The 18,853-nt window shown below is 38.9% G+C and overlaps 1 protein-coding gene across 2 annotated transcripts in view; it reads right to left on the reverse strand.

The window, feature by feature from the left end:
* Positions 1 to 18,853, reverse strand: part of SH3GL2 (SH3 domain containing GRB2 like 2, endophilin A1) — a 579,749-nt gene that overhangs the window by 483,217 nt on the left and 77,679 nt on the right. For both annotated transcript variants that reach the window (XR_007505002.1, XM_049794322.1), the window contains exons 2-7: positions 14,122 to 14,190; positions 11,823 to 11,895; positions 6,783 to 6,926; positions 4,810 to 4,943; positions 3,347 to 3,505; positions 1,776 to 1,879 (exon numbers count right to left, since the gene is read on the reverse strand). Coding sequence is in view for 1 of the 2 variants with exons in the window: in XM_049794322.1 (XP_049650279.1) it covers positions 1,776 to 1,879; positions 3,347 to 3,505; positions 4,810 to 4,943; positions 6,783 to 6,926; positions 11,823 to 11,895; positions 14,122 to 14,190 (683 nt within the window). In the remaining variant the exon portion in view is untranslated. The remainder of the gene's footprint in view (positions 1 to 1,775; positions 1,880 to 3,346; positions 3,506 to 4,809; positions 4,944 to 6,782; positions 6,927 to 11,822; positions 11,896 to 14,121; positions 14,191 to 18,853) is intronic.

Raw genomic sequence — 18,853 nt, forward strand, 5'->3', positions numbered from 1 at the left:
GACAGTCTTAGCAGTTAGAAGACATTGTCCATGCCAAACAACAGCATGAACAAGTTCCATTCACATCTTTTAAAAACTATGTAGAAAATGGGTAGACATCACCGAGAGCGAACTGTAACAAATTTGCTCAGCTTAAAAGTAAAGCATTATTTATTTTCTGCTCCATGTGGTCAAAAAACCAGCCCCCAAAACTCAGGGCCATGCATTTTTTGCCACCTGCATATCACCAGCAGGAAAAGACAAGTAGTTCAAATAGTAACAGCTCTACGACCCTGGTTAATCCCTGGCATGAGCCTATCATAGTGCTCTAATTTGCGTCCAATAGTGGTGTGGACAAAGGATGATCTAGCCAGTAGACTCTTTACAATTAGGGATGCACAGTAAATTTATGTAAAATATTTACTTCAGCTGATCTATAATAGCAGTCTGATGCAAGGTTCTTGAGAAGCTAAAATCATTTAGCTGATGACGAAGAGCTGAAACTTAAAAGCAAAGATACTGACTATTTAGCAGAAGTTTCAAAAGGGCAAATGAATTGATACAGGAAGAGAAATTTGTTGCAGAGAGAGGTATGTTCACGTTATGGCATAACTTAGGGACTACAGAACAACCCACCTACTCCTGACAATTTTTTATTGCCTCTGTAAAGTAAGTGAATGGGATTTTTTAATGACTATGTAAAGTAAGTGAACTGCAGTATTCGTTCGGAAGTGCTGAAAATCATTCTGTTAGCTGTTTAGACAGTACGGTAAACTGTATCCAGAAAACAGCCTGCTGGGCAGCCTACCTACCAAGTGCTGCTCCTAATCACAAAGAAATTTTAGACTTAGAACTGGATGAGGCTTACAGTCTGTGTGCTCTGAGAAAATAAAGACTGACAGACCCAGTAGCACCAGAATCTACACTAATGACATCAGAAAACAGCAAAGAATCATGCATGATTAAAAAGCTGCCTTCACACAGTATGTGAACATTATCAGCTCTTGGGAATTACGTCCAGCTTTTAGGAAGAGTCTTCCAGAACTATGTGGACTAAAGAAATCTTTCATATATGTTAAGTTTCCTTGAAGAAGGATGAGTGTGTGTGAAGCTGATAAACTTCTACAAACATTATTTTCCTCATTTCAAGGGGGTACAATCTGGTTTGTGTTGATAGAAACAAAAATTCAAAACTAAATATTCTAAAATTCTATTAAAAACATATTGTATCAATTGTGAGACAGCATTCACAGTTACAGAAAAGGGGATGGAAGAGGTAAATTCAATTAAGCCTTGTACTAAATTTGATCTGGCAATACAGCTGGAAAAAAAGAGTATTAATAAGGTGGCAAATGATGGGCATCTCACTACCTGGCTCAGGAAGATGTTCAGGTAGATGAGAATATAACAAGATACTCTTTTTCAACAGCAATCATTAACATCTTCTCTCAGAAATACTATTTTGTGAATACATGCAGGAATCGTAGGGAGCCCAAAGTTCTAAGTCCCACTGACTTCCAATATTTATAAACACTTGCTTTCAGTTAAATCACATTTAACAGCTTTACTAAGCTGAGATGCTTTCCTGAACTCAGACCTCATTCAGTCATACTTAGAAGTATATGCATCTCCAAAACATACAAATCTTAGCTTGCAATTACCTAATGAAATGGCCCTTGTTTTCATAAACATACAATTACCAAGTTGCAAAAGATAAGTGTTGCATTCTGCTCATAGGTTTTCTGCCTCTGGAAAACAAAACAATCAATTAAACAAACTTATAAAAAGTGCATTACCTATCTTCCAGCTTAGAAGTAACTCGCTGTAGGATCTGTGTGGCCTGCTTGTGGTACTCCAGCTGGGCTTGTACAAGAGCAGAAAGCTGGCTCACTTGCTCAATCTGAGGATTGACATTAAAACATCAGACCTTAGGTGATTACTAACAGCTCAGCAATAGCGAGTAAAGACCACTGTCATGCTGACACTGCACAAGCAGTTTTACTTATCTCTCTAAAACCTTGATTCATCTTTGTAGTTCGTAAATAATTACACATCAGTCTTTATTCATTATCATGTCTGGTTATGACCTGATCTGGAATGGTAACTGCAGCTCTTCTCCACTGATCATCTCCATGGCTGATTTGCATGAACAGCAGCCTACAAACCTACCTCATTCAGTGAACACTATGAAAGCAAAAATGACACTGTAATGAGAACGTAATACACCTTCTCCCTCCCTGCATGTGAGGGGCACAAAACCATAGGAACTATGGTCATGCTTCAGTTGTATTCTGGCCTGTGAAGCAGACCAAAACAGGAGGATACTATATATACCTGAAGGCAGGTAGCATTCTACTTCATGAGGGAAAAAACATCCAAAACTCTTGTGTGCGCAATGCAATTTCTAGCAGTTTCCATAATACATAATGTCGCAATGGTCTCATGTAGACCAGCAGTATCTGGCCACGTGGAGTTGGATGCTACTACAAGGGTTAAAACTACAAACTTGCTATACTTCTTTCATTTCAGCACAGCTATATTTAATTTCTAACATACAAATATTTTCAGGTTTGTTATGGCCCCTCTACAGCCATCTGGTAACAAAATTAAGAATTAAATTAGGTATGTATTTAAACTTCAAATAAATCCAGTCATTTACTTCAATGGAAATATTTAAACTGAGTTTGCTTTGACCACGTATTTTGTAAGACAGACTTCAGCTGAAATTTTTTTTTTTCCTCCAAAAGAGAGAAATTTTTCTTCTTGCTTGATTTTACAGTTTCAACATTAATTATAAATCAAAGTTTAAAAAAACCCTTTAGATGCTCAATCCTAAACCACTCTGTAAGCAAAAAATATGCTGCAGAGTCAGATTTGAGCAGTCACATTAACTTTGGCTCTCCTATTCGCTATTGCATCTGATTACAGCATAGACCATGGGGTTGTGAGTTCATCATCTCTGACCTTTACCAATCCTCTCAGCAGCCCACACACTTGAGCAAAAGCCTTGGCTCAAACCCTAAAACCACAGCTAAGTAAAAGTCATTACTTACATTTACATAATTCTAAGAAGGAAGCTATTTAGTTTTGTAAGCACATCAGTGCTTCAGAGGATTTATGTTCTTTAGCTCAGTTACCTATAAAATTAGTCCTTCATGTGCATGCTGTACATTACTATAGCTTCTGAGCCTCTCACTGAGTCCAACAAGGAAGTATATCCTTCCCTATTGTACAGTGACAAGAATCTGTGGCATCATGGATGTAATAAGTCTTTCAAGTTTTAGACTGCTTTAGACTGCATTTGCTGCTGAACCAGTATCTGGTTCTTCTTAAGATTCAGCTCAAAGATTAACAAGGGATATCTCACATCCATCTCCAGAAGGTTGAACATGCTTGACTCAGCAATTTCTTTTGATTCATCAAATTTCTCCAGAGCCTGGCGAAGTTCTTCATCAGGGAGCTTGCCCTGTCTTTTCTTTTTGTAATCAAAATCCAGACGTCGACCTTCCATTTTCTTTAGGTGATGCTAAAAAACAAAAACGAAAACACAAGCACAGAATAAAGGATGCTCCCCGACTCTCCTTATACTGCATTGTCATCAGGTAGTCCACGTACATTTCCAGGCATGTGCTGTTTGCTGTACATCAACCCCTCCTCAGAAGGGAGAAATACAGAACAATGAAATAGGTGGTTTTACTTATCATTTGAGAAGCTATGGTGTGCTGCTCTCTAAATGACAGACCTTCAACATTAAAAAAAGGCCATGCAGAATGGATAACTGCATTCACCACCTGTATAAAAGGTATGCGAGTTTCTAGCTTTTTAATTCTGATGCAGAAATCCCTGAACACTATGGTTTTTCCCTAGATGTTTAAGAGAAAACTCTATTAAAATCACAAGTCAGTACATTTTTGCTGTGTAACAGTTCTCATAAACAAAGCAACACAGAAAATATTCTTATAATTTCCATCAGACCACCAAAGGATCTTAATGTTATCTTTTATCAAAGATTTTCTAGTTTGTTAACTGATATAACATTTATGTCAATCTGCTTAGCAGCTGCCACATCAAGCTGGCCAGGAGTTAATGCTACCAGCCTGAGCATGATTACTTTAGGTGTTTACTTTCCCTCAGAGGAATCAATTTGTCATCTGATATTTAGAAATTTGTCAGCTTTGTAAGTTATATCAAACTGCCTAAGATATGTTTCTTCCACACTTATTTAACAATATGAAAGCATTACTGAGCTCAGAAGAACAGTTACTTATAAAGATAAGCATTGCTAAATTGGGAGACATTTCCACAATTACAAAAGTAGGTTGTGTCTGCAGAAGTATGCGTGCAAACAGATTTTTTTCTGTAAATGCTGTCTGGTTCCTGGATTACTAATTACGTAATTCATGCAAGCAAACAGTGTTTGTGTTCCAAATTCCTGGGAACGTTTCAGAGACAGTCTTCATACAGACAAAAGGGTAGTGCCAGTATAGAGGCAACTATCAAAATGCCCTCACATGTCATACACTAGAAAACGGAATGTAAACATCTGTTCATTTATTTAGTGAAATGAGCTTTCAAATGGTAGGATTAGAGTACTGTGCTCATGTCTGCTTAAACTTGGTGATGCTACCGTCAAAAAATGTTAGAATTTCAATCTTTCCCTTTCTAAACCACCAACAAGACAGACAGAATTGAAAAGGAAAACTCAAGACAGAAGAGACTAAAATCAAATAATCTGTGAATCTGAAAGCCTATTTTAAGCTAACATAAATTTTGAACATACACACAGTTTGCACATTTGGCATTATTAAAATGCCACATTGAGGGCAATACCTGTATTTCTCTCAGATCTTTGTCATGGAGATTCTGAAGTGGGTCAATGAAGTTTTGTTTCACTTCCATGTCTAAAGAATCCTTGACCTCAGAAAGCTCCTTCATAGCTTCTCCCACATCTGCAAGTGCTGGTCCTGAAAGAAAAGATGTCCAGTTATCTCAAAACAACTTAGTTCCAAATCACTGTAGAATGAAAATGAGTCATGGAAATTTCAGTTAAAATTTCATTTTAAGTCTCAAGTTTAGGAAAGAAATGGAGTATGACACACTGTGTGAAACAGCAACATGGATTTCACACTTCTGCAGCCCCCAGAGTCTATGCCTTGTAATACAGCTGAACTTGAGGATCCACACTGCATCAAGACGGCCTCCTCCACACCCCTGGCTGTCTGTTCATTCCTCACACCGGTGAAACAAACATGCTAGAAAAGAATTACCTGTATTTTCTCCCGTGTTGCCATCACCAGACACTAGACTGCATACAAAAATAGCTCTAATGGAAGTCTAAGTCTCCCCATTTGTATCAGTGAGACTAGTGACTATCATATTAAAAAATTCTTTAAAATGTCACAGAATTTTTTTTTGTTGAAAAATTTTTTTATGAAACTATCGACTTCATACACCTACTGAAGTTATAAACTTCAGTAAGAATTATCTGCCTTCTGAGATTTCCTCCAAGATTAACTTGAGGGCCACAAAAATTACCACTCTGCTTTACCTCCTCTCCATAAAAACAAAAGCAAGAAGTTCAAAAATACTCTCCTGGTTTAAGGCGTAGGTTGGTGGGAAAAAATCCACTTTCAAAGAATACAAAGCACCTGAAAACCTGGAAATGTGAGAAATCAGAAGGAGCTTTGTCTCCCAAGCAGGGGATGCCAGCAATGCACTGCAAAACTAGAGAGCCTGCCAGACCCAGGTGAAGAGTGACAAACAGCCACAACAGCTGCTGTTAGTTAAGAATGTGAAAATAATTGCCATATCTATTCTGTTGCGTGCTACTGCAATCATTAGGGAATATATAGCAATTTGCACAAACTAAATTCTATTAGTTCTTCATTTTCCATTCAAAAATGTGTTTGAAACTTAGCAAATGAGAGGCAACCAATTAAAAAAATAAACTCAGTAGTATTTAGCACAAATCAACCTACAACTGCCAAGCTAACTAGTAAATTATATAAAAAACCCAAGAAAGTACCTTTCCCATTGCAGATGCCTTTATGCCAGGAGCAACATTTTATGAAGATTCAAATAGGAAATTGGATTTTCACAGTCCTATTTGAGGGTCCTGTGTGTTATCATATAAAAATGTCCACAGAGAAGCCCACACAAATTGGATAGAAAGACAAAGGATCCTGTTGTGAATGTCATCTCTTTTACTTAGACTTCTATTGTTGAAGAACACTCTGTTAAGTCTCAGTTCAACATTTTTAACTCAGGCAGCTGTAAACTGGGGCTTGGAGGGAGGAGCAATTGACAGGTAAGACAGGAATATTCACTAGTGCCTTAAAATGTGGAATTTGGTCAGAAAAAAATGTCACAGTCTATTAAAAACCTATTAGCCTTTATTCCTTGACTGCAATGAAGACAGTAACATTTATTATAAGGATTCTGAGGACAAAAGCGTTTTATTGTACACATGCGTAGACAATGATTTCTGAACATGTACATCTTTCAACCCAACACATCCCCAATAACATAATCTATGACAGAGAGCCTAAGCCTATAGGGATATGGGTCCAAATGGAAACAATTTGACTTTCATCCACAAGAAAAAAAACCTCTAGTCCAAATCCGCAAAAGATACTCAATAGGCCTAAACTGACCTTAAAGGAGAAGTCTGATGAAGCAGAACTCTGATGCTTCTTGCAGAAGTTCTTCCTTTGTAAGAGCGCAACACTTTAATTATGAGAGTTATATTACATTTTACTGCCATTTTTATTGCATTATAACAGAAAGGGAAGCAATCAAGTTACCAAAGTTGCATTCTTCTCCAAGTTCTCGGCCAAATTTCAGCATTGCGTCTGCCAGCAGGGCTTCAGCCTGAGGGTAACCTGGTCCCTTTTCCTGCCCTCGAATTTTTGACATAGTGTTGATCATGCTGAGTTTAGCTCTGGAAGCTGAAGCAGGCAAGTGACAGAGGTTACAAGCATGCACTAGTTTGACTACACAGACAAGAACACACTCTTTAAATTTATCTGAGCTACCTACAATGTATTTGAAGGACATTATCTAAGTTTAGGACTAAGCCCTGTTTTTAATCAATTATTTTTAGAGCAAAGGAACGAAATGTTGTTGGTCACTGACTTTTTTCTTCTGCTGGTAGGCCAGAGAGGAGGCGCTGTCCTGAACTTTAAGTCAAAGCTTCCCTTGAAATGACTTGGACAGAAGAAAGCCCAGGAACACTCCCAAGATAGCATGTTTGATGTGCTACAACTCAGGTAGGAAAATCTTGAAGCAGTCCCCAAAGCTTTAATCTTAAAATCCTCGGGTACCAGATGGATAGCAGATTGAGCCAGCCTTCCTCTCAAGAAAAAGTCCAGACTAGGTACACTCACAATGAAACTGTGGTGCCCCACATTTTTTAAACATTTGAAAGTTTTTCTGTTGTAGAATATTAAATAAAGCCTATGTCCTCAAGCATGATGCCCAACAACCTTTGAAACACTTTTTGCTTTTTATGGGTATTTGGGGAAACTCCTACTTCAACACAGTTTTAAGCTGTACTTTAGCTTGTATTTTATTTCATATACACAAGTGCAGATCAGAAGAAATCACACAATTATCATAATTGATGAAAACAAAGACAGCAAACATAAAAGAACTAATTTGTTTGATGATGTGCTTTAGTGAATTTTTGCAGCTACAGAATGTGAATGGCCTGCAGAGAGTGAATTAATTAATGGCACTTCAAATTTTGCCAGCTATATCCTACTGCCAGCAAAGCTGGCTCAGTGGCTGTTTCTACCTACATTATTGTGTATGCTATAGGAGGGCAGCTATGCATGCCTCTACCTTCCTCCTTGCAAAGGCTTGACTTTATTAGTTGTTCTTATGAGTTAGCATTTCTGTTTACAAAACATTAGCAGCTCACACTGTTCATGTGCTGATTTCACTGGTCAAAACTCGACCTTGCACACATTTCTGCAACAAAACAAAACATTAGAAGACTTGAGTCAACAAGTGTTTTGCTTTTGATTTGTTGTTGAAAGTGCCTGTCAAGACATGGTTCCTGTTGCTGTTTCACTTCATGGCATAGAAGTGTATGCACATAGACACAAAAACAGACACAGGAAAATCAGGCAAGTGTCATAGTACTTATTTTGCCTGAGAAGCAGCTATGAAAGGATAACATATTTTTAACATATAGTAATCATGGTTTTGATAACTTTCTCACTACCCTTGAGTGCCACCAGATCATGCTTTTCAGCATCTGATTTTCTTCATGCCTTCTGTTTCCACCCACTACAAAACTACAGTCAGCAGACTGGTTGACTGTTCAGTATAAGAAATTGCATTTTAATGAAGTGTCTGGCCTTTAAAAATGGCATTGAAATGATGATGGTGATGGGAAAATACAGAAGCACAAAAGAAACTAAGGCACAAACAGAATCAGTCAGGGGAATGAAGGCAGCAAGCTGAATTAAAACAGGAACAAATGGGAATATTTTCAGAAATAAAAGGAAAAAATGAATGAGGGAATATAAAAAATGAAGCCGCTATATTCTGGACAGGCAGGTAAGAGTAGAATGCAAAAGGTACAAGAAAATGACGGATGAAAGGACAATAAGGCAAGGGCAAGAAATAAATCATAAAGAGAAGAAAGGTAAGGATGAAAAATTCATGCTTCAATGAATCATTTAATCATTTAATAATGATTACATTAGAACCCTGATTTAGTAGGAAATCATAGAACACATCCACTAGTGGTCTCATTCCTTCTTTAAAGCTGATTCCAGTAACTTCCATGGGAAGAGAGGTAAGTTTGTGCTCAGTCAATCTCAAAATCCCATCCTGAGCCCTTTCATTTCTCTGGCTTTATTGTGCTAGTGCCATGTGCTTTCTTCTCTAAGTTATGTTTTGACCCAAGTGAAGACAGGCAGAGATGTACAAAAAAACACATGGAAGTGACCTGAGTTGCACTCCCTTTCCTTTACATTGGCTTTCATGGTGCCACTAATGATTCACCTTAATTTTAAGTGTTAACAGAGCCATGGCAAATCATAAAAACACTGCCAAAAGTCTTTGAAAGAAATTTCAGCAGTGGCTTCAATTGCTCATTCTTTGTACTTTCAATCTTGTTCATCTGGAGCACCTCTTTTTCTTGAAATTATGGTCATGTACCTCTGCACGGAAAGTCTTTCACCCTTCATCATGTTCAATTTTAGTTATTTTCAGCTGCCCTTCAGGTCTTTTTCATAATTGAGAAGTCTACAAAGCTATCTTTTTTAATTCATACTAACCTCAGCCCAACATCTCTTTCAATAAATTCGCCTTTGTCTTTAATATCCTCTTCCTTCCCTTCTCTTCCCTTCCCTCTTCTTTTTTCCTTCCAGCATTAGTTAATTTAACTGTTTAGTGAAGTTAGACAATGCTTCATGCTTAATTTATTGATCCTTCAAAACACCATGAAGCCATTCAATCTCTAGCACTGCAGTACTATGTTATCCAAGTATATTGATGTTTCCAGGGCACATCTTACTTTCCAAGGAATGTCTGCTACATCCCAAACCCTCTTCTCCCTACCAAACCCAGGTAAACTTTTAAAGAAATTCTTTTGTTAAACAGTGCCATTAAAGAACTTTTTTTTTTCATTAAATTTCCCCCTTCTCCCCAATGTAATGTTTCTATTTTTTATGAAAATGAGAAAGCAAACAGGAAATACTGGAAATCAGCATTTTTGGTGTCCCAGATAAATTGTAATATAGTTGTAGGGAGAATTTTAAAAGGAAATTTTTTATTTTATTGAAAAAAGAAGTAATTTTCCACACAATTCTTCTAACTGTAGGGAGCCCTTTTGCAATTGGTATAAAACCATCTAAGAACAGGTGAGAGCTCAAAAGAGTCAGTCCCCCTTTCCTCTTACTCCATCTGTTACCCATTGCCCAGCTGCGGAATGAATAACGTGATCTAATTTGATATGCAGGAAAGTAAATCTTCCTCCTGCCTATTATAATTTTAATTTTCTGATCCTACTTGCACATGCCACAAGCAGATGAGGGGATGTGTAGCTACAGTATGGAAACTGCTCTTTCCTGCAGCACTGCAAACTTACATCAGCCTGAGGTGCCTGAAATCACATCCTTAGCTATTTCCAGAAATTTTGCTCTCTGCCATTGCTGTGAGCCTCCTTCACAATTCACAGCAAACATAATCACTCAGATGTGTCAGGAAGGCAGCCAGAGAGGGGCTGAGCAGCCAAAGCTTACTACTCAGTCTATATAATGTTGCACAACAGCAGTTTGACAGCAGTTAACAATTTTATCACTAGCCCCATAATGTTTGTCAATCGTATTGCTTTTCCTGTAGAGTGCTTGTTGACGATGAGCAATGAAGCTGTGGACTCAAGTCATAAACAGTATTTCATCTGTTGACATAGAAACCGTTCTAGTCATCATTATTTTCTCTCTAGCAGTTCTTGGAACTCGTAAATATTATTCCTCCTTTTTTCAATTCACTGGCAGCATCATCAAATTATCCTCCTTTCCTCTGTGGTCTAACATAAAAATATCACCAGTTAAGCTATACTAGCAATAGTCCTTCATCCTAAAGTTAAATACTTTAACTTTAATACCAGTTAAAGTATTTCACACTGGTTCAAATTTGTTTCCAGCTATTAGGAAACAAATTCCTCACAGTGAATGAGTGAATTTGGTCTGTACTTCCATGAAACTCTAAGATACTTACTGCAGATAGAGGCCTCATTTTACCTTCATGCTAATTTTATACAAGCATAACTCCATTGATGCCATCAGTCAAGCTGGCATTGACTTATGCTAGTATCAAAGCCCTTATGTTCCTAGATCACTATGTTAATCTTCAAGTTCTTGAATTTAATGGTTTACTTAACAGTTCCTCATCACCCCTCCTTGTGAGGATCCTTTGGCAAGAAAGGAGCATGCGGCTCTCCATCAGCCCAATCACAAAATCCTTCTTTCATCTCCCCAATGAAACCAATCATTCCTTTCTACTTTGAGGGTTCAATTTAGTCATCTCTGATTACATCCGTTTATCTGCCCTTTTCTCCAGTTCCACATCAACACCTCTTTTCCACCCTCCCTTTTGTAGTAACGCTAACGAGGATGGGAAATCACTAGAGGACCAGGTGAAAAGCGTTGTTACATCTTTTCCTGTGCCCTGGAAGAAGCTGCTTCAGAACTTTGTCTTTCTCCCCACAGTCTGCAAGGACTGCCCGGTCCCTTTCCTTCACACAGGGTGAATGACTGGAACAGCAGCAGAAAGAGATGTTTCATGCAGACACCCTCACCATGCTTGATCCTGATCCCCACCTGCGGGCTGTTTGCCTGGCCTCGGCCCATCCCCATACCCAGGGAGGTGCCTGATGCCCAGGGTTGCTGCTGCTGCCCCAGAGCACCCGGGCTGCTCTGCTCCTGGCTGGAGCAGTGGGATGGACCCTGACTTTCAGGCCCTGCCCTGCCCTGCCGCCCCTGGGGAGTCCACAGACATCTCCAGCTCCCAGGGAGCCCCTCCACACTCACCGTGCTGACATTTCGGACGCCTGCAAGTAAACACACCTGATTTCCAGGCATATGCTGCTCCCTCACCTAAAGCAAGATGACACAAAAGGAAAACAGGCCTCCCAAAGCCAGTCTCCATTCCCCCTGACAGACTAACACAGAAGCCTGTACTCATCTCTCTCTTTTACTTGATGATAACTTCACCAATTTTGTCTTAACTTGCACCAGTGAGGATGAGATCTGTCATATTCTATTTTGGTGGGAAAGAGTATTTTCAAAAAGTGCTGCAAGTACTGTGAGACTGTGAAATTACATTACCTGGATTGGGCTGAAGATACTCGATTGTCTTTGCCATTATTTCCACAACTGCCCTGCTGGTAACATCCACTTTCTAAAGGACAGAGAGTTAAACAAAAAGAAACATGAAAACAAGATGTTAGACAAAAGGAAAATATTTTTCTCTCTTCTTTTTGTTCTCATAAATTCCTTTAACTCTTCTTATAATTTTATTTTTGTGTCCCTGAGAGCAGCCCTGCTACCAGAATGGTGATAATACCTGGAAAACTACCGAAGCATGAGTCCCCCGTTTCAGTTTATAGCAGATCCATTCTCAAGTGAGGCCATTAGTACAGAATACCTGAGGATGTGTCAGGAATTTGATACGATTCATTGTACTGTGCTGATACTTTATGTCACCCTGGGAAGCATCCACCACAGGGAAAACTTTTTGACAGAATGGTCACTGAAAACTATTTGAAGAATTAGCCATCTTTGATTGCCTAATAACTGGCAAAATGAGGGAAAAGCAGATGTCAATCAAAGCCAACCACCAATGATAAAATGAGCTGTCTACCTCTTTCAGAGCAAGGTCTGGTCAAATTGGGGTAAGGAAGACCAGGTATCGCTTAGTTTCCAATTTCAAGAAACTTATCAGCATGGATGCACTGACCATTTATTTCTCCTGGCTGACTCCAGGAAGAATTACTTTATATTTAGGAATTTAAAATACTCAGAACTGAATAGCATTACTTTTTCTACTGTAATAGGAATTCTTGCTTTCTTAAGAAGTACTCTGCATCAACTTCCTAAGCTGCATATAGCCAAGTACGCAACCACTCTCCCTCTCAGAATCAGGCCTCAATGAAAAAAATGCTGCTTTGGCAGATTTGGGGATCTCCATAACCTGTCCTGTACTCTGCCCTTACGAAGACACATTGCATTTCTCTGCAGGGTAGCTTGATTCCCACCGGGTGAACTCCTCTACCATAATGGCAAGTTCCTATTTTAAAAAAGAACACCTGAGATGGGTTGGTTGCAGCACGCTGTGACTGATTCTTTCCTGTTGCCACTGCCATCTGCCAGGTCTTGCTCTATGCTTTACACAAAGAAGCAGAAGAGGTCTGCCAGCCCTGGGTGAGTAAGTAGCTGAACTGCCTGGTAGGGACCGCAGAAATGGCTTGAAGGCTGCAGAGGAGAGTAGGGGGTGAGGGAACAGAAGGCCAGAGATAGGCAGAAGGAGCATGTCCACTGCCTGCAGAAAAGCTGGCAAGGAACACGGGGCCAGGCAGGGAGTGTGGAGGCAACCGATGAGTTTACTCCATTCTCTTCTCAATTGTCAGTGCTCTTATCTCTTGGACTGCCAACCCATGCCGCCCACGAGCACTACGCGGGACTCACCCCTGGCTGTTGCAATGTCCTATTTTCCACTCTAAACCTTGCATCAATTTTCTGAATCTGTTAACATCTTCCAGTTTTGACAGCAGTGCCTATACTTGCAGCACATTTGAAGGGAAGCTGGACAGAAGGGGAGAAGCCAACTCTGCAGTACTTTTGCTGTAAGAAGTACAAAGGATATGCCCCTCTCCTTTATTTTTCATCCAAGGTTTTTTTTTCTCATCTCACCATAAATAGCTTAGATAAAGAGCTTCTGTTTCTCCTGATCGGAGTTATGTATTAGATACACACCCTAAAAATCACCTAGCAGTAGCTTGTGGTACAAGATTTGATAGTACCTTTCAAAGTTGAAGCCAGAAAAAAACCTGCCCCTACCGATCCTTCCAACTGAAATATTAACACCACCACACACAGCTGTGGCTTCGCCCCCCATAGCAACACTCAGTGCTACCACTGCCTGCCTCACCAAGCAGTCTGTTGGGGGGTTAGCTGCATCTACCCAAGGCACTTTGCCAGTCGAGGCTGCCTAACAGGATGCCTGAACCTATGAATGAATATCGCAGTGCCACTGTCAACCCCCTTTGGCAGACAGCTCTTGCTCCTCTTGACTGATGCTCAAGGTGCTGAGAATGACTGGCACCCTTTGCCATTGAAATTACCATCTTGTAGACAGACTGTTTTCAGAGATCCTCTACAATGGCTTAACTGAAACTATTTTCTAGCTGACAACAGCCTCAATCTCTGAATGAAATATTGGCATTATAAAGAGTGCCATATATTACATATGCCTTGGTTAGAAAACAAAAAGAGGTAAGAAACAGAAAGCTCAGTCCTGCTAAATAAAAGTTAAGTCTTTCAAAATTATTCAAGTGATTGAAATTCATGTCCTAGAAAGGAAAAATGAATGGTAATAATTAATAGACACATCTGTATTTAGACTTACCCTTTCCATTTCTTTGAAGTCATCATCTAGCTTGGTTCCTTCTGCACCTCCTACTTTTTCACTCACTTTCTGCAGTTAAAAAAAGAACAATAAACAGATTCAGCAATAACTGAAAAATCTAGCACTGTGTTTTCCTGGGGAAAAGTGTTTTTTTTCTCTAAGTTGGTACAACAGTCAGACATATTATTCTTTCTGAAAAACTTACTTCAAACACACTTTAACAAACAGAAAATAATATATTATTGCTTAACTCTCAGAGACCCAATCTTCTGCTGGTGTCAGAAGTACATACTATCACGTCTTTGCCAAGGTCACACCTCTATTTCTCTGTTGAATGAATATCTGTACCCTGGACCTTATCAAGCAAATAATTAACAATGACAGATCTGTATTCAGCAGACAGAAATATCCATGGTTGTGTGTGCTGACGAAAAAGGAGGTGACTTGATAGAACGAAGTGGGGAAAGAATTTAGGCACTAAAAAATTTCTCACCAGAGCTGAAAAATGGCCCCAGCTCCTTTGTCCAGGCTGCATCAATGAAACATCATGGGTAATCATCATGCCTAAGTACAGAGCAAGAAGAAGCTCCCAAGGCCTGACTCTAGCCACCCAGAAGGCAACAGGCACCCACGCCAGAGAACTCTCAGAAACATCCTGACTCAAGTCACAACCAGACCTTCACCATCAAAAATCAAGTTTATAAATAAAAGTGATAGATACAAACCCCCCTATATTCACACCATGCAAAAGCTTTGAGGTTCACATGAGTCATACATAAAATACCCAGCTGACACATCTGTTAGAAAGAATGAAAGGGAACTTTGGTGCCATACCTTTAGCAAATACTCCATTATTTTATAAAATACTCAGTTTGAAAACTAATTAGAAAATGATTTTGTGCTACCGTTTCATTTCCCTGATTCAGAGGAACACATTGAACTGAGTTTCCCTCTACTGTCAGTAAAAGTGACAGCAACAGATTTGAATGGTAACTGCTATGCAGCACCATTCAAAATGGATGTTAGCAATTGCATTGTCAGTCACAAAGTGTTTTTAGTGGTGTAATTCCACAACTAAGTCAGGTGCATATGATCCAGTGAATGTACTAATCTTTCACTGGGCTGGTTATTTGTCATAAGAAATTCATCAGACATATGACTTTCTGTTTCCTATCCATTTTTAGCTCTTTGTACTGAACACCATTTAATTTTACAAACATTCCTAGATGTCTCTGAATCATCTTTAGATTGTTTTAATTAAGTGTAACTATTGATTTCAGTGAAGTGATGCCTGCAATAAACAAGGAGTAACAGAGGAAAAATTGCACTTTTTTCCTCTTGGTTTCAACCACTGTGTTAACTCTTCTTTGTTTTATTATAAAGGAGAAGACCTACAGTCAACCACTCACATGCTGTTAATAAAATCCAGACATTGGATTAATTTCAAATTCACTACAGTTCAATCCAACAAAACTGCAAGTGCAGCATGGCCAAGTACTTACTAATACAGGCTATAATTATCTATGCAATAAGAAATGGCTGTCAGTTCTGTTTGTTTTCTGTCAGCTCCTTGCAAATTAGTACCCAAAATGGTGTATTGATGAGCCATCAATACTATAAAACATCCTGGAAAAAAAAACCCAAAAACTTTATTTATCCCTTCTTTCCTATACAGAAGGAAAATCCATGCAGACACTCTCTTATCATTAATCTGAACGCAGATCAGTTTGTGTGGTCTGTATGACTGAACTTGTGCCTTACAGAGATTAGTGAAGTGTTACAAAAAATTCATAGATTTCAAACTCAGTGCTGTTAGGGACAATTCTGCAGTGTACAAGGGATAGGTTTAATGTCCTAAAAGATGCTATTCATTTGCAGTTTCTGTGAAAAATGGTAACAAAGGAAGCATAAAAGACCAGAAGCTTTCTTCGTCAATCCATGAATGAATCTTCTGCAAATGGACCTCCTACTACAAATGATACAGCAAAATCTGCACAGGACTCTCTACCACAAAGATTTCAGGTCCCTGAAAACAACAGTATGCAAATATGCTTGTACCTAAATATTCAAAACAGATTTTGAATAAGTGAAGTTCAACTCTAAGGATACAAAGTACCCAAAGGTAATTAATGTTCCAGCCCTTTTTAGCTGTAGCTTCACTTTTCATCATTTTGAGATATTTTCATAGTTGACGAGGATTTGCAAAGACATGGCATATCATCCCCACAGATGCCCTAAAGATCCCATCTCACATCTACAAACCATACCAATTACTCCTTCCTCCATATTCATCATTACTCTAGCTGAAGAATGTATGACACTCTTAATAGTGCAGCTCTGTAGTCTGCTGGAGTGGTCACTGCTAAGTCAAAAAGGCAGGTCATCCCTCTCTCCTAAACATGCTTCCATTTCCATTTTGTCAGTATTAGCCTCACATCACAAGGCACTCATTTAAGGTGCCTAACAAAACTATGTACCAAGCAGAAAATTCATTTGTAAAGCTCTGGGTCAAGTACTGTTACAGACAACAGAGGTGAGTCAAATGAGAGCTGTGAAGACTTCAGCCCTTCTGGAGCTGGGTGACTCTTCTTTCAAGGTAATTACATCATAGGCCCTCAAGGAAGTACCTTCACCTCCATTATCCAGGCAAAAATCTGGTTTGGAGAAGCACTGACAGATCACAGGAAAAGAGCAGCCAAACTAAAATCCCACTTGAAAATTCAAATAGTGGGTTTTTTTCCTGAAGGCCACAGGCACTTGCAGTCAGAGATGAGAACTCAAATTAAGGATTCAAATATAAGGAAAAAAAAAATATTAAAAATTAAACCCTCAAAAGTTCTTTCCCCTTAGGGCAGAAGGGGGAAATCTACTCAGAAGAGGATATTAAGCTCCCTTTACAAGGCCGTTATCTAAAGTCATCAGGTGGGAGCAGTGGGCCTGAAAAAGGCAGCCTAAGCATTTGCAACAGATCCCACATCTATGTCATCACTGTATTGATTAAATTTAGAGATATTCTTCAGCACGTTTATATCCATCCTCCAAATCAACTGTTAAAGCATTTCATTAAGGCTACTGCTCCTCCGTGCTCTAAAATTGCCAGATTTGATTATCCTAGGTCATGAAGCTATGCCAGCTAGAACAGCTGAGGATCTGCTTTCATGCTAAAGATTCAGAAGCAATTAGAAATATCGGCAGCTCACAGCTACAGCCAGCCAGAAAACAAAAGACTTCTTTGCCATGTCATTTGAGTCAAGGTTTCAACATTTCGGTTCTTGCTTTACAACAGAATGAAAATTAGGCCCTTTAAGTTGTCTTTCAAAACAGTTATACTTTGGCTCCTCCTAATCCAGTCCAGTCCAGTCCAGAATTAAAACCTAATCTTGTACCACAGCCAACTTTATTTAGTTATTTTGTGATCATGCCTTATCTTTCAAATGTTGATTACCTATTCCAACTTGCTTCCCAAAAGCCTTACAATAAAATTATCATTAAAATAGCAATATATTTTCATGAAAAATAACAGAGTTAACATAAAAATATTTTCTGGGTGGGGGAAAAAATGTCATGAAAACATTTTTTTATGCATCAAAAACATACAGACCTTTTCTACACCTAAAAATGTCATGTTTTACAGCTGGGATCTCTGTATTTTAATATGACTGAAAACAAGTGCTATGTGCCTTAGAGCAAATTCCAATTTTATAAAGATCTCACTTCCACTCAGGTAGAATATTAACATCTGCTGGTCAGAATGGTTTCAGTAGGGACAACAAAAGTGGCATGAATCCTACACTTAGGGGAAAAAATAGACTTCTTTTTTTCCTGGCAGATAATATTAAAAAGGCAGGTTTTTGGTAAATGCTGACAGGATCTCGAATATAAACCATAGAGGCAGGAGTGTGGTTTGGTAGATGGCTTTCATGTCAAACAACAAAACTTATTAGGTCTTAGTTATGGAGCCGTTTCTTTCATTTTTCATACAGTTGTTCAACTGACCTTTTTTTCTGTATTGCTGTGTCATGATGCAGCATGTTATGCAGGACAAAAAAATGCTTGTGCAGTCACTATGAATAGGCTGAAAATTCCAGTGGCCTTTTATAGAATACACTGATGATCACTTGTACAATATCCCATACAGCAGTCCTCTAATGACGATGTGAATCTGATGCTCTCATCTCTCACTACTCACAAGACATTATTGTAAATCAAATGTGCATTAGATAGCTATTCCATGAGAATCACATTCTTCAGTACTATGACACTACATTGTACTAGAGTGCCTTCTGAACCACTCACACTTCAACCAACTGCTACCAGAAAGCCTTGCACAAGTATGATACGCCACTACCTACTTGAAAATGCAGCAAGATCAGCATTAAACTACAGTAGTAGTCACCTGAGTCTGCAGCTCTATTAATTTAATGAAATACTAGTTTGGCAGCATGTATAGAAGGCAGCTTTGTTTCTCTACAGGAGTAGAAAAACAGCTTTGAATAGATTACCAACACAATACACCACCTTTGCCTGTGATGCAAATTGAATGCCGTTTGCAAAGCAGTCACACCACAAAACGACTGAAAAATACAACAGTCTGTTCAAGGCATGCACTCATAGCTCCAAATATGGAGCACAGCAAGATTTTTACTCAAAGCACACAGCAAACTCTGATGTACTTCTTTACACCTTTCATCATTACAGCCATCCTAGACTAGTTTTCCCAGTCAGATATTTT

Source organism: Accipiter gentilis, chromosome Z (genome assembly GCF_929443795.1).
Source record: "Accipiter gentilis chromosome Z, bAccGen1.1, whole genome shotgun sequence".
In the NCBI taxonomy this organism is placed as follows: Eukaryota; Metazoa; Chordata; class Aves; order Accipitriformes; family Accipitridae; genus Astur; species Astur gentilis.